The 23,670-nt window shown below is 43.3% G+C and overlaps 1 protein-coding gene across 10 annotated transcripts in view; it reads right to left on the reverse strand.

Moving 5' to 3' along the window:
• The window catches only part of CCDC57 (coiled-coil domain containing 57), a 113,544-nt gene that overhangs the window by 25,179 nt on the left and 64,695 nt on the right, over nt 1-23,670 (reverse strand). For 3 of the 10 annotated variants that reach the window (XR_006268647.1, XR_006268645.1, XR_006268635.1), the window contains 2 exons: nt 9,108-9,208; nt 5,831-5,847 (listed from right to left, as the gene is read on the reverse strand). Coding sequence is in view for 4 of the 10 variants with exons in the window: in XM_043463919.1 (XP_043319854.1) it covers nt 5,114-5,330; nt 5,728-5,847; nt 9,108-9,208 (438 nt within the window). In the remaining 6 variants the exon portion in view is untranslated. Of the gene's footprint in view, nt 1-5,113; nt 5,331-5,727; nt 5,848-9,107; nt 9,209-23,670 lie in introns of those variants that run through there. The other 7 variants (XM_043463919.1, XM_043463920.1, XM_043463932.1 and 4 more) reach the window with 4 other exon arrangements.

Raw genomic sequence — 23,670 nt, forward strand, 5'->3', positions numbered from 1 at the left:
TTTTTTAGAGAGGGGTGTGTGGGGCAACGTTGCTCGGTTTTTACTGTCTGAAAAGTCTTTGTTTTGCCCTCTTTAGTGGGATTCTAGGGTGACAGCTGTCTTCCCTCAGCTCAGACAGATACTGTCTCCCTGTCTCAGGCTCCCCACTGTGGCTGGTGAAAAGTCCAGTATTCCTTAGGCATGTCTCTTTGAGGGTAACTTGTCTACTTCCTCTGCCAGTTTTCAAAACAATCTCATCACTGCTGGTGCTTTGTTAGGACAGATCCAGGTGTGGGTTTCCTTTAATTATTTGGATTGGGATTTGACAGACTTCCTAGGGTTGAAATGACTATCTTGCCATACTACTTCAGCCCTGTCACTTCAAATGTGGCCCCTGCCCGTCTTCTCTCTCCCACTAAAGCTCTGACCAACACGGGTCACACCTTCTTACTCTAGCCTCCAGGCTCCTGATCCTTTTTTCTCTCTTTTCTATTTCTTTTTTTTTTAATCTGTGTGTCTCTGGGTAATTTATTCATATATAACATCATTTCATGAATTCTGTGGTACATACCCTGCTGTTAAGCTCATCCACTGAGTTTTTAATTTCAGTAATTACAATTTTTCATTTATTAGACCTCTATTTGGTTCTTTTTTAAGTCTGCTTGGTCTTTCTTTATATTTCCTTGCTTCCTGAATGTATTTCTTGCTGGTGTTTTACTTCATTATGAAATACGGTTACTTAGTCCTCCCATGTCCTTGAGGTTTGTTTTAGGGAGGTAATGTTATCAGAAGAGGATTATGAAATATAATAGTGAAGGAAAGGATGATCCTAGTTAATATAAGATTTATTTTTAAATGTATTATTTGGAGTTAGTCTCAATGTCCATTCCTCTAGTTCTTTGCTCTAAATTCCATTACACTAATAAACATCCTGATATCTTGGTAAAAAAAAAAAAAAGAAATACAGTTACTTATACCCTGATTTCCCAGGTCCGCTTATGCTGGCCTCATTCCTGGTGCCTTGTACCTCGTGTGTGGGATCTTATTTTTCACAGGAATCTGATCTGTGCAAATTTTCTACGGCCTGGGATAAAGGTGATTCCCCTTGAAGTGACCCTCCACTTGTTGTTGCTAGTTCTTGGGGGATGCCACCAGCTCACAACCTCTTGAAATGAAAGTTCTAGGCACCCAGGGGTTAACTGGGACTAAACCATGAGGACTGACTCTTGGTGGCAAATTATTAACATATGTAACAATCTTCCCTTTGCCACTCAGTGCCAGATCATGGCCTCAGTCCTCACATCCCTGCCCCTGATGGCGGTGGGGGTCTACCTGTCCACCTGCACACGGAGACTATGGTCCTTGGAGTTCCAGCTTTGGGAGGTGGGGGGGATTGCGCCATCACATTCCTGCCCTGGGTGGGCCTGGGTTTCATCATCATCACCTGTTTTTTGAAGCCGGAGAGGTGGCAATGCCAGATTTCAAGCCCACCCAGGCTGGCAAAGTCCCTGGTCAAAGGCAGCCTCAGGTTGCTCCTCTCAGCCTTTGCTTGAGAATTCTTTACCTTCCTGCTATTTACTGATGCCTTATAAGCTTGTCTTTACTTTTTATTTAGTAGTGTTAGTTGTTCTCAGTGACAGTATTAATCCAGCTACCCAGCCTGCTACATTATGAGAAATGGAAGCCTGGGGTTTTATTTTATTTTTGGGGGGGGGTTTTACACTCAACTAAAATATGTAAATGGGAGACAAATAAAAATACTGTCACACAGAGGCCTCAAAGTTTCCTATATAAAAATTCTCTTTTATAATTACCTTGGAAGAATAAAAATATATCTAAGAGGCTACTATGAGAGAGCTGGAAAGCAAATAAGGATAAATTATAAAGGACTTAGCCAAATTTACCTTTGTTTAAAAGACAATCATCTCCTGCCCAACAACTAATGCTTTCATTGATATCAGTAGAAAATCAGAAAAATACAGAGGCTGATAAATTTAAGAAATGGATGGGTAAAATGAAAATAAGTGGAATCTTAGTCACTGAGGAAGAATAAACATAGAGAATGTAACTTAAAAACAGGCAGAAGGCAATGGAAATGTGATCTCCCTGATGAGACTGGAGGAAATAAAAACTTTTAAAAGCACACTAAAGGCAAAACACAAACTAAGCTGTTGGAGGACAGCGCTGATCCAGGAGCGTGGTAGCGGAAGTGCAGGAGACACTGAACAGGAACAGGCTTTCAGGCCCAGGGAAAGGAACAACAAAGGGCACCACTCTTTCTACGAGCGGGTGCCACTGGCGGAAGCAGGCACGTCAGTTACTGTAGCTAGAGCAAAACTATACTCTCAGAAGGGCTGGCACCATGGTGATCTTATTCTCTAACCAAAATGTAAATATGTTAGAAATCATCAACTAGGACTTCCCTGTTGGTCCAGTGGTTAGAATCCGCCTGCCAATGGTTCAATCCCTGGTCTGGGAAGATTTCACATGCCTCAGGGCAACTAAGCCTGTGTGCCACAACTACTGAGCCTGTGTGTAACTACTGGAGTCAGCATGCCCGGGTGGGAGGGGAAAGAAGCTGAGCTTCATGAAAATGGGCAAAGATAAGCCAAGGCTAAACTTACTTAAAAACCACCAACAAAAAAACTGCTAGACAGGACAATGTCCCTGGTTTCTTTTCCTGCACACATTTCCTACAAATACTTGGTAGAGGAAAAATTACCTCTTTTAAAGATGAGGGGTAATAAAGGTACAAAAGTGCTATGAGAAAAGAGGAGGAAGGAAACCAGCAAAATGGCAATGAACATTTACCAAAAACTTCCAACAGAGTCAATGAAAAGTATAGCAAAAACTTTCCTGAATTTAAAATGTACCTGAATGGCTTCCCAGATAGCTCAGTGGTAAAGAATCTGCCTGCCAACGCAGGAGACACAGGTTCCATACTTGATCCAGGAAGATCTCACAGGCCGTGGAGCAATGAAGCCCATGTGCCACTTCTATCAAGCCTGTGCTCTAGAACCCAGGAGCTCAACTACTGAAGCCCATGCACCCTAGGGCCTGTGCTCTGCAACAAGAGTGTGTGTGCAATGAGAAGCAACCACAAAAAGAAGTCCATGCACCTCAACTAGAGAAAAACCCATGCAGCAACGAAGACCCAGCATGGCCAAAATAAATAAATAAATAAATAAAATTTTATATATATAAAATTGCTGCATGGGCTTTTCTCTAGACTAATAGGAGGACTCAGCTCCTTCTGGACGCAGGACCCAAGATTAACAAATCCTGAGAAGAGTCACAACAGAGTTTTGGGGCTGGGACTAAAGGCTGTTCAGGAAAAGTAAAAAATAAATAAATGAGAATTACCAGGAAAACTCTGAGAAAGAAGCACAATTGGAGAGTCAAAGTCAGCAGACATTATGAGGGACCAGGAAGTGGTAACAATTCAAACAGCACTGCATGTGGACGGACTGAGACCAATGAACCATGGGACAGGACAAGAGCCCAGCGACTCAAGTACATACAGAACATTCAATATTATAGTGAAAGTAGGATTTCAAACAAGTGGGGAAATGTGAGTTACTCAGTAACTGGTGGGGGGTGGGGAGGATATCTGAATTGTCACCTGGGGTTAAAAAATAAAGTTTGGTTCCTATTTCATAACCTACAAGTGTGATAAAATTCCAAATGGATCATGCATTTAGATATGAAAAAAGGAAACCATAACTGTGTTAGAAGAAATCATGGCAGAATAATCTTTCATCTAGGAGTGGAAAAGACCTAGGTACAGCAAAAACCCCAGAAAGGATTAAAAACAAGAACATAACAACTAAACATAACATTTAAAAAAATGTGTATGACAAAAAGCCACCATAGGCAAAGTAAAAGAACAAATGAAAAACTGTAGGAAAATATTTGCAATTTATGTCTCAGAAAAGGTCTAACTTCCATTATATATAACGAGCTCATATAAATCAATAAGAAAAAGATTATAAACCCAATAAACCAATGAGCAGAGAACTGAAGAAAAGGAAAAGACATAATTCAAACATGTGAAAAGACACACAACCTCCTAACACGTAAAATATGAAGTAAAATGATACCTATCAGACTGGCAAAGATTACAGTTCACTGACACTGCTGGAGAAGGTCTGGAGAAGGACACCCTCTCAGCCTTTGCTGGGTGGGTGTGAACTGCCACTGTTTGATGGAGCCCAACTAACATCTTCCCAAACTAGACAGGCACATGCGGTGGTGGTAGTTTAGTTGCTAAGTTGTGTCTGACTCTTGTGACCCCATCGGCTACAGCCTGCCAGGCTCCTCTGTCCATGGGATTTCCCAGGCAAGAATACTGGAGTGGGTAGTCATTCCCTTCTCTAGGGGATCTTCCCAACCCAGGGATTGAACCTGTGTCTCCTGCATTGGCAGGCAGATTCTTTACTGCTGAGCCACCAGGGAAGCCAGAAATGCACATACCTTTGGTCAGAACCCCTCTCTGGGCATTTACATTTATACTTTAATTCACGCACTATAGCATGTACAAGTTAAATCACTGTAGCAGTGTTTGTAATGGCAAAAGATCGGGAAAAACCTAAAATGTCCACTGGCACACTGGGTACAGTGGGAGGCAGTCATGCATTAAGGCTGAGAATGAGGGTGCTAGCTGCATACTGATCTGCAAGGGGCTCCAAGCTCACTCCCCCCACCCTGGTCTTCAAACAGCCTCCCCTTCACCCACCATGCTTGCTACACCTCGGTCTCATGCAGTTCCCCCAAAGGTGGTGGCCCTTCAGATGAATTTTCCTGATTACCTCACAGTGACATTAGCGGGAGCGAGTTTCCCAGGGGGCCAAGGACACACTCTTCATGGGCTGCCCCAGCCTCCTGAGACTGAGCAGAACACAGAACACTTGCCTCCGCCAGAGTCACAGACTGACCACCCTGCACCCACCCTTTGCGGGCTGAGGGTCCTTGTGACCTGTGGTCTCCACTCTCAGTAGATGCAGTAATGTGGTCAGCTGGACGTGGGCCTGGGAGACACACTCCTTCCCTGGGGGACGCTCAGGCACCAAGTAAGAGGACAGGACTGCCGTTCTCATGGCCAGCATCTGGACAGTCCGACAGAGCAGCGGCCTACCTGGAGGTGAGTCATCCTGGGAAGTGAGGCCAGAAGGGCTGGATCCCAGGTCCAGCAACTTCCATGTGTCCTGGAGGGAACTGCTGGCAAGTGATGAGGACCTTCGGGTGTGGTGGCCAGTTTCCTCCTGGAATTCTTGAGCCAGGCGTGGCTTTGGGGACCGATTTTCTTTCTGAGGAGCTAACCTGCAAGTCACTGTGGAGCTCCTGTGTTGTCTCTGTGAAAGAGAGTAAAGAGAACTATCCTTGAAAGCCACCCTCTCTCCCTGCCCTCCTGGGGTGATAAGACAGTGAACCTGGCCCGAGGAGAAGCTCTGACATTCAAACATGGAACATGGGGAATTCCCTGGTGGTCCAGTGGCTAGGACTCCTTACTTTTACTGCTGAGGGCCTGGGTTCAATCCCTGGTCAGGGAACTAAGATCCCATGAGCCATGTAGTGCAGCCAATCTCAACCCCAAAGAAACAGGATCATGAGGGAATTAGGGCCAACGCCCTGAGGTGAAGACACTCAGGCAGTGGTCACTCTCTGCGACACCAAGTACTCCAGTTCCGGGTGCTTCCCGAGTGGGGATGTGAGCCGCATGAAGAGCTGGCACTGGTGGGTCCTGCGTACCAGTCCTGGTCCCGCCGTGCAGCCTGGCCGAGCATCCTTTCTGTGGACTGTCTGTGCCAGGTGGGCTTGGCTCTTTCCGGAGCATTCGGAGAAACATTCTTTCTTGGCTTTCCTAGGGTCCTGTTGTGGAAATTTAAGCACAAGAAACTCAGTATTTGTGGGTCTTTGATGGGCTGTGTTACTGAGTTCTCAGTGTTTGTGGGGCTTTGATGGGGTGTGTTACTGAGTTTTCCCTCAGGATTAGGAAGAAACACCTTCCCTGCATTTCTGATGTTAGGGAGTTGGCTCTGTGATGAGCCAAAAGTGGAGAACGTGCTTGTGTCCACCAGCCAGTACGAACTTAACCGGCCTCAAGATGGTGATCCAAGTATGTTCCCAAGCACCTGACAGTCACACAACCTTCCTGTGGTGCCCAGGGAGGGCACCCTGCGCCCCGCTGGGCACAGGGTGAGGGGCCCTGCAGCTCTCCTTTGTGGCACATCTTCAATGCACAGCTGAGGCCACTCTGGTCCCCTGCAGCCTGAACACTCACATCTGCCTTCTGAGGGGAGGCCTGTGTTGAAGCAGTTGGGAGGGGGCACCAAGGAGAACCGAAGCCCCGGACTGTGCAGAGGGCCCGGTGCAGAGGGCCACCTGCGGCTGCCGCTTCTCCTGATGAAGTGTCCATTTTGGATTGTGAGCTGAGTAATGCACACATATCTTTTGGTTTTTATTTTCAGTGTCTGTGTGGCAGTGATAATGAGCAACTTCTCATGTTTGCTGACTGACTCAATGAGTTTCTTCTGCATTGGCTTCTGAATGTTGCATATGCGTGTGCTCAGTTGCTTAGTCATGTCCGACTCTTTGCGACTCAACCCTATGGACTGCAGCCTGCCAGGCTCCTCTGTTCATGGGATTCTCCAGGCAAGAATACTGGAGTGGGTTGCCATTTCCTCCTCCAGGGGATCTTCCCGACCCAGGGATGGAACCAGCGTCTCCTGAGTCTCCTGCATTTGCAGGTGGATTCTTTACTACCGAGTCACCTGGGAAGCCCCTTCTGATTGTTATCCTTTGCTTATTTTTCTACTGGTTATCCGTCTTTTTCTTCTTGAACTATAGGCATTCTTTTCTATATGTTCTTCCTGTTTCTTTCTACACAGTACCATTTACTAGTGGAAGTAAAGAGGAACCAAAAAAGAGGACCTCAAGGAGTCTTCCTTCTCGAATTTTAAGATGAGTTATTTCACTGGATGTAACAAATAGCTTTGTAGTTTGAAAGAGATTGATAAAGTTTAATAAACTACTTAATTTACTAGAAAGAAATGGAAGTCTAGATAAGAGTATATGTGTTTCACCACAGGGGGTAGCAAGGACATTTATTTGATGATTTGGGAGAGATTTCTTCTAATAACACACATTTAGAGACTTAAATTTAATGCAGATGACGTGAAAGGTACAAGCACCTCAGACAGGCAGCTACTTCGATGCTTTACTACCACTTTCCACGAATGGCGAAGAGGGAAGGACTCTGAGTGTCTGTGTACACATGCACACACATGACAGGAGTTTGGAACAAAGCCTATCGGGTTCCAGCAGACCCACACAGGTGAGGCCCAGCTCAGGGTGCCTAGGCCTCAGTGATCCTGCATTTCTTCTTTCTATGCTCTTTCCTTCTTCCCAAATACATCCTCCGCAGGCTTTTTGTCAGTGGAGGAGTCTATTGGTGGAAAACACTATGCTTCCTAGGCCCCTTTCAGAGCCAGACCTTCTCAGTTTCTCAGGCTAGTGTTTCCTGGCCTGGCACACTGCCTCCCTAGGCCTCTCTGTTCCCCTGACCCAATCCTGGCTGACCTTATGCTGGTGACTCAGAACCCCTGCACTTTGCTGAAGACTTCCCTTTGCTGAAGACTTCTTCCTCAAACTCCATCTAGATGTGCAAGCTCAGACTGAATGTAGGCACGGCAATGGTAAAGGATCATCTCGGATCTAAGTCCGTTCATCAAATCTCCACCCACAGCCGCTGCCCAGGCCTCAAACTCTTTAGGGAATCCTGACTCGCATGGCGCCCTCCCAACCCCCACCCATTATGATCCAGCCACCATCCCAGCCTCACTCCTCCTCATCAGCCCCTCCTCCCACCCTCACCCACCTGCTTCTCTTACCTAGGATGGAGCTTGTCACTAAGAGCCACATGTCATCTCATGGTTAAGAGGCCATCTATCTGTTACTCAACTCACTATTTATTTTAAATAAACTGGAAAGACAAACTACACACTGTACAAGTCATCCAATAGGTAAGGATTAGTATATATAAGGAAAAGTACAAACACCCAAGTAGAAAATCAGCATAAAACATGCATAAATAACCCACAGAAGAAGAAATACAAATGGCTGATGAACAGATTAAAAATTTGAACACTCTCAGGATATAAGAAATGTTTAGAAGATGCATTTTAAACCTGTTATATTGGTAAAGATTTAAAAACAATACCTAGGTAGGTAAAGCTATATAATAAAATATATATGATATATTTTATAACTTTGAAAAACTAAGATCATGGCATCTGGTCCCATCACTTCATGGCAAATAGATGGGGAAATAGTGACAGACTTCATTTTTGGGGGCTCCAAAATCACTGCAGATGGTGACTGCAGCCATGAAATTAAAAGACGTTTGCTCCTTGGAAGAAAAGTTATGAACTACCTAGACAGCATATTAAAAAGCAGAGACAAAAAATAAATAAATAAAAAGCAGAGACATTACTTTGCCAACAAAGGTCCATCTAGTTAAAGCTAGGGCTTTTCCAGTAGTCACGTACGAATGTGAGAGCTGGACTATAAAGAAAGCTGAGCACCAAAGAACTGATACTTTTGAACTGTGGTATTGGAGAAGACTCAAGAGTCCTTTGGACAGCAAGGAGATCCAACCAGTCCATCCTAAAGGAAATCAGCTCTGAATATTCATTGGAAGGACTGATGTTGAAGCTGAGACTCCAATACTTTGGCCACTTCATGTGAAGAGTTGACTCATTGGAAAAGACCCTGATGCTGGGAAAGATTGAAGGTGGGAGGAGAAAGGGACGACAGAGGATGAGATGGTTGGATGGCATCACCAACTCAATGGACGTGAGTTTGAGTAAACTCCATGAGTTGGTGATGGACAGGGAGGCCTGGCGTGCTGCAGTCCATGGGGTCGCAAAGAGTCAGACACGACTGACAGACTGAACTGAACTGAACTGAATACACTGATAAGTTACTGCTAACTATGCTGAAGTGCTGAAAACTGAAAGCTTTTTAAATTGTGTTTACCGTATTCTCAAGTTTCTGTTATGAAAACGCAGTATTTGAGCAATCAGTACAAAGTTTCTTAAAAGTAAGTTTCTTAGGTAAAGGACTGTTACCTGAGTTGTGAGGCAGGGTTGCCACTGTCCCAGGCATACATCAGGAGCCTCACCTGAGCCCTGCGCCTCAGGGGTGCGGAAGGGGTGATGAGGCGGCTTCCCTATAAACGAAATGAGGGAAGGGGAGTTTATCCCTTGTGTGCATATCACTTGGGTTCCTCCCGTGCTGAAAACAAATACTCAAGAAGAACAGCATGTGCATCTTTAAAACCAAAGTCACTTATCTTTTAAGAGAATTTGGGTGGGGCTGGTGAATGGACATGTGTGAACGGTGCAACACACGCCAGCATTCCAGCAGACTTCAGAACACACAGACACATTCTATAAAGGCACACACCCTGGACACAGCTTCTCAGAGTGGCAGACATGAGCACATCCATTAACAGACCCAAAGACATACCCTCTCTGCAGCATAGAAAAATAAGAAGCAAAAGTTTACATATGTACGCTCAAGGATTATTCTTATAACCAATGCTTCAGCAGTCTGCCTTAATCAGATATGATCTAGGCATCAAATGAACATTCATTTGTTAACTCAGTTTGGGTTATGTTACCTGAAAACCTTAGAAATTTATCTTTAAGCTGACATACTACAAGAGAGAAATTACCATTGAAATAACAGTTTTTCAGAATAATGAATTAATTTGGTTAAATACAAGGTTACTGAGGACCCCCAAGTTTGGTTTTTTTTTTTTTTGGTGTGTGTGTGTGTGTGTGATTTATGTGAAAATTAATCATGGGATCCTCACTAAAATGGAGTTGGGAGGCCAGAAGGGGAGCTCTCACTCACGTCCCACGCACATCAGTGCAGATCCCAACAGAAGAGACCACCTCGCATCTCTGGAAGGAAGTAACACTGCTGGCAGCTGGAGGAAGATTTTATCACTGCTTGGCAATGGCCCAGCCAATAAAAGCCACTGTGCTTTGAAGTTCCAATTTCTTCCAATGGACTCTCTTTTTAACAGTTCCTCCCAACTTCCCCTTCTCTATAAAAGAGGTTCCCCTCCTTTGCCTCAACATTACTTGCATGTGGTTCACTGTAGTTGCATGTCCCAAACTGCAATTCTTTGCTGCTCCTGAATAAATTCATTTGGCAGGTTAAATTACTGGCTGTTTTACTGTTTTTGGTTAATAACTATTGCTATTTACAATGTTGGAAACTGAAGCAGAGAAATTTTTCAAAAGCTTATTTCTCCATTCATTTAAAGATAACGATGATGGACATATTGCATGTTATTAACATCTGAGTAGTTATGAAATTAGTTTTGCCACCGTGATCCTTCTGAGATGAGGCCTAAAGTAATGTATGTTTTTTCCAGATGATAAAAAGACGTATGAAGAACAACATTTGGAAATGAATATACTTTCCTTAGTTTATAATACCGCAGTTTAAAGGCTATCAATTCTGAAGTTACAGAAATGGGTAACAAGACAATGAAAAGATGCTCAACATCGTTAGTCACTAAGGACATGCAAAATCAAAATCACAATGAGATACTACTTTGCACTTACTAGGATGGCTAAAATAAAAAACACAGAGGACCTTCTCTGGTGGTCCAGTGGTTAAGACTCTGTGCTTCCACAGTAGAGGGCATGGGATCAATCCCTGGTCAGGGAAATTCCATATGCTACAGGTACAGCCAAAAAAAAAAACAAAAACAAAAACAAAAAGACAGGAAGTAAGTGTTGTTGAGGATGTGGAAAATCAGAACCTCATATATTACTGGTGGGAAAGCAAAATGCAGCTACAGTCAAAAACCGTTTGGTGGCTCCTCAATGAGTTAAACATGGAATTTACCATGTTACTGCAGCAATTCCATTTCTGGGTATATATCTAAAGAACTGAGAACACGTTTAAACAAAAACTTGTACAAGAATTTTCATAGAAGTATTATTCACAATAACCAAAAGACAGAAAAACAAACAAACAAACCCCAAATGTCTATTACTAATGAATGGATAGACAGAGTGTAGTCTGTCTATACAAGGGAATATTATTCAGCCACAAAAAGGAATGAAGCACCGACACACACTACAGTGTGATCAAACCTCAAAAACATTATGTTCAGTGAAAGAAGTCAGACATAAAAGGTCACACGATGCATGCTTCCATTTTTATAAAATGTCTAGAAGACCAGAATAGTTTTCTTTGCTTTATGTTGACTTTATTGCATTTCATTATTAAAAACAAAGACACAAAGCTACCTCCCTTATGGGAGAACTAAAGTTCTTTACAATGACATTAACTTCTGTGTTTATTTTTAAATGTTTATTGCCACTTTCACCTGAGTAGACAAATACTGTTGTTTCCCAGGCATCTGTGATCCTATTTTAGTGTTCAAATCTCCTGACAGCCTTTGATAATTTTCCTTTTCAAATTGAATCCCAGGGGTAAAAATGAGATAAAACCTCCAGGATACTCTTTTCACCTAAAATTATCTTTGTGCCTTGGAAAAATCACAAAGATTTGTTCTTAGAAGTGTTAGAAATAATTAGGCTTATTTGAGGCATTATTATCCATGAGTTTCATGAGAAGAGTTGCTGAGTTTGAAGAAATGTTGTCAATCCCATTTAGTATTTGTTGGTAAAATGTTAGTCACATCATATGTTTGAGGAACTTTCCAGAGATCTGTCAGGGTCCTGGGTGCCTGTCAGGTTTTTCTTCATCAGAGTCCTAAAGTATCTGCTCACTCTACGGCCATACTACCCTGAATGCGCCCGATCTCATCTAAAGTATCTGCCCAGTGCCATGAGGGAACAGGGGCATAGAGCTTAAAAGTTGGTAGACTCAGTCACTGTTTTAAATATTTACCTGGTCACAACCTTCCTTCTTTAACTTGAATCCAGCGTTTTGGAGGCCAGGAGTTTGCAGCTGGGCCTTCACATCTCATACTTGGTATGCAGATGGTTAGGACCTGCCCCACAACTCCTGACTCTCTGCTTGATAGTCTTGGTACATTATGTTTCAGGATTATTTTGTGTCATATCGCAGGAATTTTTCCTCTATAAAAATTATATTCATTGATTTTTAGAAATTAGATATAGTGTTCACAGTCTTCTTTAAAAACAGGCATAAACATCTTAGATTAACTTTATCTAAAACTTTTTCGGGGCGGGGGGGGGCTTTGTTTTGCACGGCACAGAAACAACCAAATATAACTTCTCTGTGGCACTTTTCTTGTTATGAACTCCCATCAGATCTTTCACTTTCGAAAATTATCAGTAGTATAAGTTAACCATGGCTATATTATGTCTTTGTCATCCATGTGGACAAAAAAAAAAACTGTGGTCTGCCATTTCAATAAACAGAGAATAACGCCTGCCAGCAAGCAATCAGCCACTGCAGCTGTCCCAACTGTGTACCCTAACGGGATTCAGAATGGACAAAAACAGGATATTGGCCCTATAGAGTTCAGATGCATATCAGAGGAATGGTTTCAATGGGCCCAGACTCTTGCATCTTCCCATATATAAAAAGGCACTAAAATCCTCGAGATGTCTGTTTTTTTGTGATTAGTAGTAATCTTTCAATGTTTGGCTACATACATATTGTTTTAGCAAAAACTCCTTCATATCCCCTTCTCCTCCTTGACCTGTGTAGAACAGTCTCTCAGAGCCATCAGCTAGGCCACCTTCCTGGACTGTTGTTCAGCTGCCAAGTCGTGTCCAACTCTTTGCAATCCTATGGACTGTAGCACATCAGGCTTCCCTGTCCCTCACCACCTCCTGGAGTTTGCTCAAGTTCATGTCCATTGCATTGGTGATGCTGTTCAACCATCTCATCCTCCTCCTCTCTTCCTGCTTTCAATCTTTCCCAGCATCAGGGTCTTTTCCAACGAGCTGGCTGCTTGCATCAGGTGGCCAAAGTATTGAAGCTTCAGCTTCAGCAACAGTGGACTTTAGTCCTCAGGAATATTCTTGAATAAAACCTAATTCTCCACTTATAGATTGTGCATTTTCTCTTCAGTGAACAACTACAAAGAGTTTGGTTTACTTTAATGAAAAGAAAAAAGAAAAGAGAGAGAGAGAGAGAAATAGAAGAAAAAAGAGAGGCCAGCACAGTGGGAAAACACTGTCATGGGCATTGCTTAGACCACCGTGAGGCCATCCAGTGGACTGACTCAGGATTTCCAGAACTCTAGTAAAGCAGCAGATGGATTGTTGAGATTTCAGAACCGAGACAGAGTAAATAAGGATTAATCACCTAGGACTGAAGAAACCGACACGGGACAATGCAGCTGCTACTGGGAACACTGTACATGTGACTTTAATGCTCTTTCTAGATACACAAGGAACCCTTTCTCTTTCCCCTTAAGCTGTCTGTGGTGGTGGTTTTAGTTGCTAAGTCATGTCTGACTCTTTGCAACCCCATGGACTGTAGCCCGCCAGGCTCCTCTGTCCACGGGATTTCCCAGGCAAGAATACTGGAGTGGGTTGCCATTTCCTTTTCCAGGGGATCTTCCTGACCCAGGGACTGAACTCGCGTATCCTGTATCTCCTGAACTGGCAGGAGGATTCTTTGCCACTGAGCCATCTGGGAAACCCTTAAGCTGTCTGTAGTCCACACAAATTTAGTGGCCTCTGGTTTTATAAACTGAAATGAAACATTTCTAAGTGGTATCTTGTTCTCTTAAATCTGAGTCCTCCAGAACTTGGAAACTCTTGTTGAGTACTCTTCCTTTCCTGGCAATATAATAATCTGTGTAGGTTCAAAGGGAATCTGTTCTTGTTTCCATCAGGATTTGACTGGCAACATGGCCTTGCCTGGGTGGCCACAAGGGAGAATGATACTCATTCAATCACCAGGACCCAGCATGTTTAAGGATCTGCAGCTCAGGGATCAAGGCTCACAAGGCCCTCCCAGGAAAACTGCCAGGTGCCAGCCTCATAAGGGGATAAGGAAGTTCATCTCCTGGCAAGTCCAGGAGCCTTGGAATATTCTGGAAAGCTCAAGAAAAAAGGAATTTGCTTGAAATAATCCAGCAGGTGAAACATGGTGGGTTCTTGACTTCCTGGACTCAGGACAACAAATAAGATGCTTTCAAAAGTACAACCTGAAATCCTGATGGGAACTTCCAGCAAAGCAAACTCAAGAAGGCCAACATGATGGATTAACACTCTGACTGCACATACGGAAACAATCAGGCCAAATGAGATCAGCCTTGTTTCCTGATCAAGAATAATCTCTCAGATGAATTTCATCAAAAGCTGAGAAACTAAAGAGAAAAAACAAAAAGCTACGGAAACTGCATTGCCTACTGCACATCCTAAGGAGCTATCAGGATCTTGCCTCTCATGGTGCCTGAGCTACTTTACAACTCCGGAAGCTGCCGGTTGTGCAGACCATGACTTGTCCCTTGGATTTATCATGGCCTCCCCATCCTCCCTTTAGAGAAACTGGTTCTGCCTCTGTTTGCAATTCAATTCCTTTACTCCATATACATTTGCTCTTTTGATTTTTCCTTGAATTGGTTATAACATCTGACTGGTTTCCTCACTGTTCAATGAAGAGGGGAAAATTCTAAATATGTGCTGGCTTTCATATCTGTTTGAGAATCATATCTTACTTCTTCCTGAAAATAATCTTTTAACACTTGTTATAGAAATATTATTAAAATGATGCCAGACATCAGAAAGGACACTGAATAATATGAACCTTGATGAGCTAAAACTGGTATGAGCACTTCTGCTTTAAGTAGCATGGTGTGAAAACTGATACAACACAGTTGTAAGGAGCAGAAGGAGAAATGGAAAGAAATACAAGAACAGTGCAAGATTTTAACGCAAAAATCATAATTCTTGGCATTTCAGGTTGATGAGTATACAAAAGTTTAGAAAGAATGTTAATCATTGTATTTAAGCTGAGGCGTCCCAGCACTGGAGCCTACAGGCTGTTGGGTGGGGCTGGGTCTTGGTGCTGGGGTGGTGGCTGGACTCCAGGAGAGCTCACCCTGGTGAGTACCTCTGCCACCAGTGTCCTCGTCCCCACAGTGAGCCACAGCGGCCTTCCACCTCCCCAGAGACCCTCCAAGACCAGCAGGATTACCTTTGGTGTTCTACTCATTTGTTCATCCACATGAACCTAAAATCCAGTTTGTCCAACTCCATGAAAAAATGTGTTAGGATTTTCATCTATTTGAGAACTGATGTCCTCAAAAAAGTAAACTCCAGTAGACATGCTACAGTATGGATATCACATCAGTGGAAATACTATATCTCTGTTTCTCTAGATCTTCTTCAGCATCTTTAATAAAACTATATATATTTTTTTTTCCAAAAAGGCTGCTAAACAGAACACAATCAAAAGTAGACTTCAATTCTCTCTTCAATTTTGAAACTCTCTCTTGCGAAAATTAACCAAGGGTAACTCACTAAGATGGGAGTTAGGAGGCCAGAAGCGGAGCCCCTACGCATACCTCACTCATGTAAGTACAGATCTTGACAGAAGAGACGACTTTGGATCTCCGGACGGAAGTGACACTGCCTTACTGCCTCAAGGAGGAGGAAGACACTCTCTTAGCCTGATGGCAGCCCAGACGATGAGAGGTCACTACAGCTCAGCAAATGAAAAATCACTACACTCTGAACTCCCAGTTTCCTCCAAAGGACTCTGTAACAGCTCCCCACACAGTCCCCTACTCCTCTATAAAAAGGTTTCCTCTCTTTTGCTTTATCTGACTTGCATGTCAAGAAGCAAGTTAGAATCAGACTTGGACTATTTGCTTTACAGGACTATGCAGGTCAAGAAGCAACAGTTAGAACTGAACATGGAACAACAGACTGGTTCCAAATTGGGAATGGAGTACATCAAGGCTGTATATTGTCACTTTGCTTATTTAACCTATATGCACAGTATATCATGCGAAATGCTGGACAGGATGAAGCACAAGCTGGAATCAAGATTGCAGGGAGAAATATCAATAACCTCAGATATGCAGATGACACCATCCTTATGGCAGAAAGTGAAGAGAAACTAAAGAGCCTCTTGATGAAAGTGAAAGAGGAGAGTAAAAAAGCTGGCTTAAAACTCAACATTCAAAAAACAAAGATCATGGCATTCAGTCCCATCACTTCATGGCAAATAGATGGGGAAACAATGGGAACAGTGACAGACATTATTTTCTTGGGCTCCAGAATCACTGCAGATGGTGATTGCAGACATGAAATTAAAAGACGCTTACTCCTTGGAAGAAAAGCTATGACCAACCTAGATGGCATATTAAAAAGGAGAGACATAAAAAAAGTAAACAAAATAAAAAGTAGAGACATTACTTTGCCAACATAGATCCGTCTAGTCAAAGCTAGGGCTTTTCCAGTAGTCATGTATGGATGTGAGAGTTGGACTATAAAGAAAGCTGAGTGCCAAAGAATTGATGCTTTTGAACTGTGGTGTTGGAGAAGACTCTTCAGAGTCCCTTGGACAGCAAGGAGATTCAACCAATCCATCCTAAAGGAAATCAGTCCTGAATATTCACTGGAAGGACTGATGCTGTAGATGAAGCTCCAATACTTTGGCCACCTGATGTGAAGAACTGACTCACTGGAAAAGATCCTGATGCTGGGAAAGATTGAAGGCAAGAAGAGAAGGGGATGACAGAGGATGATATGGTTGGATGGCATCACCGACTCGACAGACATGAGTTTGAGGAAGCTCTGGGAGTTGGTGATGGACAGGGAAGCCTGGCGTGTTGCGATTCATGGGGTCGCAAAGAGTTGGATACAACTGAGACTGAACTCACTGACTTGCATGTGGTTCACCACAGTCGTATGTCCCAAATTGGAATTCTTTGTTGCTCCTGAATAAACTCATTTTGCTGATAAAAAATAAGTTTTAGGTTAACACTGGAGGTCCTACCAAGATCCAGAGCAGACTCCTGACAACCTTGGGGCTGGTGAGCAAAAGGGTGTGGTACTCACCAAGTCCACGGGGCTCACTGTTTTTCTAGTCACCCCTGGAGTTTAAGGGGAAGGTTTTCTCCTGGATTGGATTTTCTCCTGGATTGGAGCTCTGCTCTTAGTGCATTTAGAACTCTCAAAGGCTTTATCTGGGATATGTTTAAAGGCTTCACCCTTTTTGTTAAGGCTTTGCTTTGTCTGTGAGCACTCATTCAGCACTTCGGCCTTACTTGAAATCAGGCTGTCCCAACTGGAACTGTGCTGGCCTTCGGTCCAATTCCTTTTGGAACTGGGCTGTTCCTATTTGGAACTGTGCCATTCAGCCTTTGGTCTGATTGTTTTGGGATCAGGCTGTTCCAGCAGGAACTGTACTGCTATTTGGCCTGCAGGCTGTTTAAGAATTGCCCTCTCCGCTTTAGAGGAAAAAAAAAGAAAAAAAAAAAAACCCTCCAGAAAACAGGATCCCAGTTATCTAAAATGTCTTGAGGGCGCCCCACATTCAAAGACCCTGTCTGATTTTATGTTTAAAAAACCACAATCCCTTCTCATGCATGTTTCTAAAGAAATGGACAAATTTTAACCAAAAGTAATTTAGAACATCACTGGCCATTACGGAGAACTTTCAGACTCCCCAAGCTTACCTTTCTTAAAACTATTAGACAGCAGCCATGACTCTGAAATCATCAAAATTAAATTGGGTGCCTCTGTTGATTGCTATTTGGAGGCTTCCAAACATTATCAGGAATTTAAAATTGTCTCTCTACAAATACAATAATTATACCGTCGGAGGCAAACAAAGACAAAATGGCTATGAAGCCTCAGGCTCATCCCCCCCACTTCTTTGTCCCTGGTATCAGCTCATTCATCCCCCCACTCCCCCTCCCCTTGCTTCTTTGTCTCAGTCTCTGCCACCCTCTATCAGAAACTGCCCTTTAAAGGGAAAACTTCTGGGACTTCCCAGGTGGTCCAGTGGTAAGACCTCACACTCCCAATGCAGGGGGCCCAGGCACCATGCCTGGTCAGGGAACTAGATTCCACACTCTGCAACGAAGAATTTGCATGTAGCAACTAACAGTCTGAATAACACAACTAAAGTCTCACATACTACAATGAAAATCAAAGACCTTAGATCTGGCACAAATAAATTAATTAATTAAATAAAAAAATATAGAGCAATCTTCTGAGGGTCCAAATAGACCCATTACTTATGTAAGTAAGTAAGACCCATTACTTATGTTTCCTTGACAAAGGCTGAATTGCCACACACAGTTAAAAGTTTCCAAAAGTAACTGAGGACCTTGGTAGATTTGCTGAAGAATTTAGCATAGCTATTCAAACCTACCAGTCTGGTTTCTCAGATTTATATCAGTTAGTTCACAATCTTTTTGAGAGGCAAGCCAAACACTGAATGAAATTAGGCTGAAGGAATCACCCTGGAGGGCCTTTAGAAAAACAAACTCCTAGCTTCTAGTAAAAGAATCTGCCTGCAGTGCAGGAGACACAGGTTTGATCCCTGGTTTGGGGGAAGATCCCCTGAAGAAGGAAATGGCAACCCACTCCAATATTCTTGCCTGGGAAATTCCATGGACAGAGAAGCCTGGAGGGCTACAGTCCATGGGGTTACACGAATCAGACATGACTTAATGACTAAACCACCACAGCTTCTGTTAAGAGGTCAGAACGTTTGCTGAAAACCCCCACCAGCAGTTAACAATTGCCTTTCCCAAGCCTGTTGATGGGAACTAAATTCAGGTTTGCACACAAAATTCTGATGAATCTGTTCGTGACTATTTAATTGACTTCAAATTGTCTTTAAAAAAATGCTGGTCTTCCTTCAGATGTTGAAATCACTTGGATAGCCCTTGTCGCCTCACTTACTACTGGGCTGAACCAGGATCATTCTCTTTTAGTTAGAAGGACAAGGGTGGAATGAGAGATTATGTCCACTCTGCTGCTACTGCTAAGTCACTTCAGTCGTGTCCGACTCTGTGCGACCCCATAGACGGCAGCCCACCAGGCTCCCCAGTCCCTGGGATTCTCTAGGCAAGAACACTGGAGTGGGTTGCCATTTCCTTCTCCAGCGCATCAAAGTGAAAAGTGAAAGTGAAGTCACTCAGATGTGTCCGACTCTTAGCGACCTCATGGACTGCAGCGTACCAGGCTCCTCTGTCCATGGGATTTTCCAGACAAGAGTACTGGAGTGGGGTGCCATTGCCTTCTCCATATGTCCACTCTAGATTTAGTTAACTTGGCAAATCAGCTGACTCGAATCCTAGGTGAGTCAAGACCACTAAATTCTTAATCTTTAATTCCTGAAAATGAAGGCGCCTTAACAAAACCCTTCTAGTCTCTGCTATTACTGCAAACAGCCAGGACACTGGAAAAAGACTGCTAAAAGTGTAAGTGTTTTGGGCATCTTTAGCCCTCTAACCAGCCTCTCAAACATGCTCTTAACTCCCTGTGAGGGGCTCTGAGGAATGACTGAGGCTCTCTCAATCCTCTCCTTGAATCAACTTAGAGAAACCACTCTCCAGACTGCGAACAAATCTCTGTCTTTACAGGCCCTAGATCACACTCTCGGTGTTGCAGCCCCACCACTATAAAAAAAAAAAAAAAACTAAAATGGTCCAAATAGTGGGGGTCTCTACTGAACCTCAATAGGGTCCTGTTTCTGAACCTCTTCTCTTTTGCTTAGACCCTTTAAGAGGTACACACCCTTTTCTCCTTAGCTCCTCAGCCCCTATTAATTTATAAGGCCACGGATTCTTGGAAAAGTATCATGCTGGAATTTCTTTCTCCCAAAAAGGGCAAGACAGTTCTAAAATTTGACAGTTGCCACAAAAATAATCAATCAGGTGAATTAAACCATCCTTTGACTTCTTTTATTTGCTCTGTCTCTGATAGTACTGGAGCTGCTTCTGGAAACACTGATTATTTGTCTCTATTGAATCAGCTACCACCTTCCTTATGGGCAAACTGTCCAACTGATACTGGCAAAATCCTCCCATCAAGATTCAAATAGATTCCCTCAAATGCCCTCCCCAAGTAAGCACTTCAACGTATAAAGTCTGTAACAGAAAAGGTTATTGGGGCTCAGGGCCTCATTATCCCCTACAGTAGTTCTTGTATTACTCCTATTTTACTTGAGAGAAAACTCAAGTTCTCTCTGGTTTTTTACTGGATTTGCATGTGGTTCACCATAATTGCATGTCCCAAACTGCAGCTCTTTGTTGTTTCCAAATAAACTCATTCTTCTGGAAAAATAACTGGCCTTTTGTTTTTTAGGTGAATACTCCTAATCAACTTGAGTGAAATAGAAAACCTGAGTCTGTAGTGGTAGAATATCTAGCAACTAATCATCCTGATAATATTATCCCTCAAAACCTCTGGGGTGGGACTTCCCTGGTGATTCAGTGGTTAAGACTCTGTGTTCCCAATGCAGGGGGCCCAGGTTAGATCCCTCATGCAGCAACTAAAGATCCCTCGTGCCACAACTAAGCCCCAGTGCAGCCAAATTAAAAAAAAAGCAAAACCCTGGGACATGGCAAAATCGATACTCAGAAAGGAAATTCACATCTTAAAACTATGCAATTACTAAACAAGAAAGGATAAAATAAATGCGTAAGAAATCAGGGAAAGAACAATAAAATAAACCCAAGGAAAGGAATGAATAAAAATAAAATGGAAACTTCTGATAAAGACATAGAAAACCATCCATTGACTCCAAGCAGTCATCTTTGAGGAAACCCCCTGGAAGGTAGCAAAGAAATTCTAAAACACACAGGTTAATAAACATATTTAACATGCTCTAGGAGGGATTACAAAGAAATGGGAAGACGTGGTATTTAAAAAAACAATGACTGGGCTTCCCTGGTGGCTCAGCAGTAAAGAATCTGCTTGCCAATGCAGGAGACACGTGTTCTTTCCTGATTCGGAAAGAAGCCACATGCTGCGAACAACTAAGTCCGTGTGTGTGCCCTCAGTCGCTCAGTTGTGTTTGACTCTTTGTGACCCCCACGAACTGTCGACCGCCAGGCTCCTCTGTCTGTGGAATTTTCCATGGCAAGAATACTGGAGTGGGTTGCCATTTCCTACTCCAGGGGATCTTCCCAACGCAGGGATCGAACCTGTGCCTCTCGTGTCTTCTGCACTGGTAGATTCTTTACCACTGCGCCACCTGGGAAGCCTAACTAAGCCTAAGTTCTACAACTATTGAGCCTGTGCTCTAGATCCTGGGAGCCACAACTGCTGAGCCCACCTGCTGCAACTACTGAATGAAGCCCGAGACCCCGTGTGTTGCAACAGGAGAAGCCACAGCAATGAGAAGCCCATGTACTTTAATTAGAGAAAAGCCTGCACAAAAACGAAGACCCAGCACAATCATTAAAAAAAAAAAAAAAAAGACAAATAGTTGAGACATTTAAAGAATGGAAAAAACCCAAAAAACCCAACCAACCACAAATCTTAAGATGTAAAAAAAAAATAAATAAATAAAAATACTGATTCCAGAGCAGGTTAAATTAAAGCAGAATAACCCTCACGTAGACACAGGATGATAGAACAGGAGCACAAATGGGTTGGAAGAAAAATCTTAAAGCAGCCATAGAGGAAAGGGAGGCCACCTGCGAGGAAGAGCTCATACTGACGCTGGCTTCTCACAAATTAGCAGGGTACTGTCTGACAAAAAAGTTGTAAGAAAATGCCAATCAGAAGTCCCCTTCCAGCTATGCCATCGTTCTAGGAAGTGGTCAAAATAAAATCATTTTATGAAGACAAAGTTTACCGCCCACAGGCCCTTCTTGAAGGAAAGAATAGATCCCTGAATATCAGATCCTTTCCTTCCAAGGCCCTCAGAACACACGAGTGAAGCTGTGCATGACCCAGGACTTCCAGGGGTTCGGAGACGAAGAGTGTGGCAGGGCGCTGATAGCGAGGGGCAAACACACCAAGAATTCATAAAATGTGACTGAAAATCACTGCTTCTCAATTAATATCGTTTACAGGACTGGAGATGCACATGTGTAATCATAATTAATAAACTAAATGTAAAGAGGCATTTTCCTATTTATGCATGTATGCCCAATAAACAGTATTGGGTCAACCAGCTAACCACTTAGGAAAAAATAAAATAAAGCTAGATCCCTAACCTGTTTCTTTTTTACAAATCATTTCTAGATGAATCAAAGATTCAGCAGCAAGAAAGTTGGGGGAGAGCACAAAAGAAATTCAGCAGAAAAATTACATAATGAGATACAAATGGCCAACACCCACACCCACACACAGAAATGTAAAGAAATACAAATTAAAACAATGAACTTATTTTACCTAACTAAACTGGCAAAAACTGATTTCTAATGAATTTTTAGCTTCTGTGAAGCTGTGGTCAAATACACACTTTACTATTGTAAAAAAACACCCAAATGCACTTTCCCTGGGGTCGGGGCGGGGTGGGGGTGGGGGGAGGTGAGGAACGGTTCACATTCTCCTGAGAGGCTGGTTGGAGCGTGTCTGCTGGAGCCCACTGAACAGACATGTGATAGAAACAGTCCAGTGCGTGGAGTCTCCTCTGGGGCCAGCTCGGTGATGACCCTGAGGGAGGGTGTGCAGAGCTAGGCAGGAATCACTCAGTTTCAACATGAGGGTGCATGTGACAGCAAGAACAAACAATCCAACAGACAGGCAGCAAAATGCAGATAAGTTCTAGTTGGCAATTTGTGCTTTCCAGTATAAATTAACTATCTCTCAGCATTCATTTAAATTTTTATAGTGAGCAAATAGCCTTTTCAAAATCAGGGGGGAAAAAAAAAAAGAAGAGCCTTTAAGAAATGTTAGATATCAGAGAATACATATTGTGTGATCCCCACTCTATGACATGCTGGAAAAGACTACACTACAGAGACAGGGAAAAGATGAGTGGTTCTCAGAGGTCAGGAGGGAGGGAGGGTGACCAGGAGGAGTGCACAAGGTTTAAACCCACAGAACGTAAACCATGAAGGTGAACCCTGATGTAAAACTGTAGGACTCTGGGTGATGCTGTGTCAAAGCAGTTTCACTGATTGCAACGAATGTATCATCTAGAGTGGATGTGGGCTCAGCGGGAAAGGATATGCTTGCAGTGCAGGAGATCGCCTGCAACGCAGCAGACGGTTTCCATCTCTGGGTCAGGAAGATCCCTTGGAGGAGGAAATGGCAATCCACTACAGTAGTCTTGCCTGGGAAATCACAAGGAGAGAGGAGTCTGGCGGGCTACAGTCTATGGGGTTGCAAAGAGTCGGACACGATTTAGCAACTAAACCGCACCAAGTAAATGTGGATAATAGGGGAGCTGTGCGTGTGCAGGGCAGGGAGTGTATGGGGAGTCTGTTGTCTTCTGCTCAGTTGTGCTGTGAATCTAAAACTACTTGCCCTCCAAAATAAAGTCTTCCAAAATTGTCAGATGTTAAGATCCTGATAACCAACACTCTAAAGAATCCCAGCTGTGTACTGGATTAAGAAAACATCATAGGCTGTTCCAATTTTGGGGAAAAGGAGAATTGGCAGCAGGAGGAAGAACAAAGTAGGGGAGAGGTGGGCCGAGTTGAAGTCCACTCGGTCTGGCCTCATGGCCTGTCCTTTTCTGATCTTCCATTGTGCAGCCCGGCTCAGGCTGTACTGGCATCTGTCGTGG

The sequence above is a fragment of the Cervus canadensis genome, chromosome 1 (genome assembly GCF_019320065.1).
Source record: "Cervus canadensis isolate Bull #8, Minnesota chromosome 1, ASM1932006v1, whole genome shotgun sequence".
Lineage (NCBI taxonomy): Eukaryota > Metazoa > Chordata > Mammalia > Artiodactyla > Cervidae > Cervus > Cervus canadensis.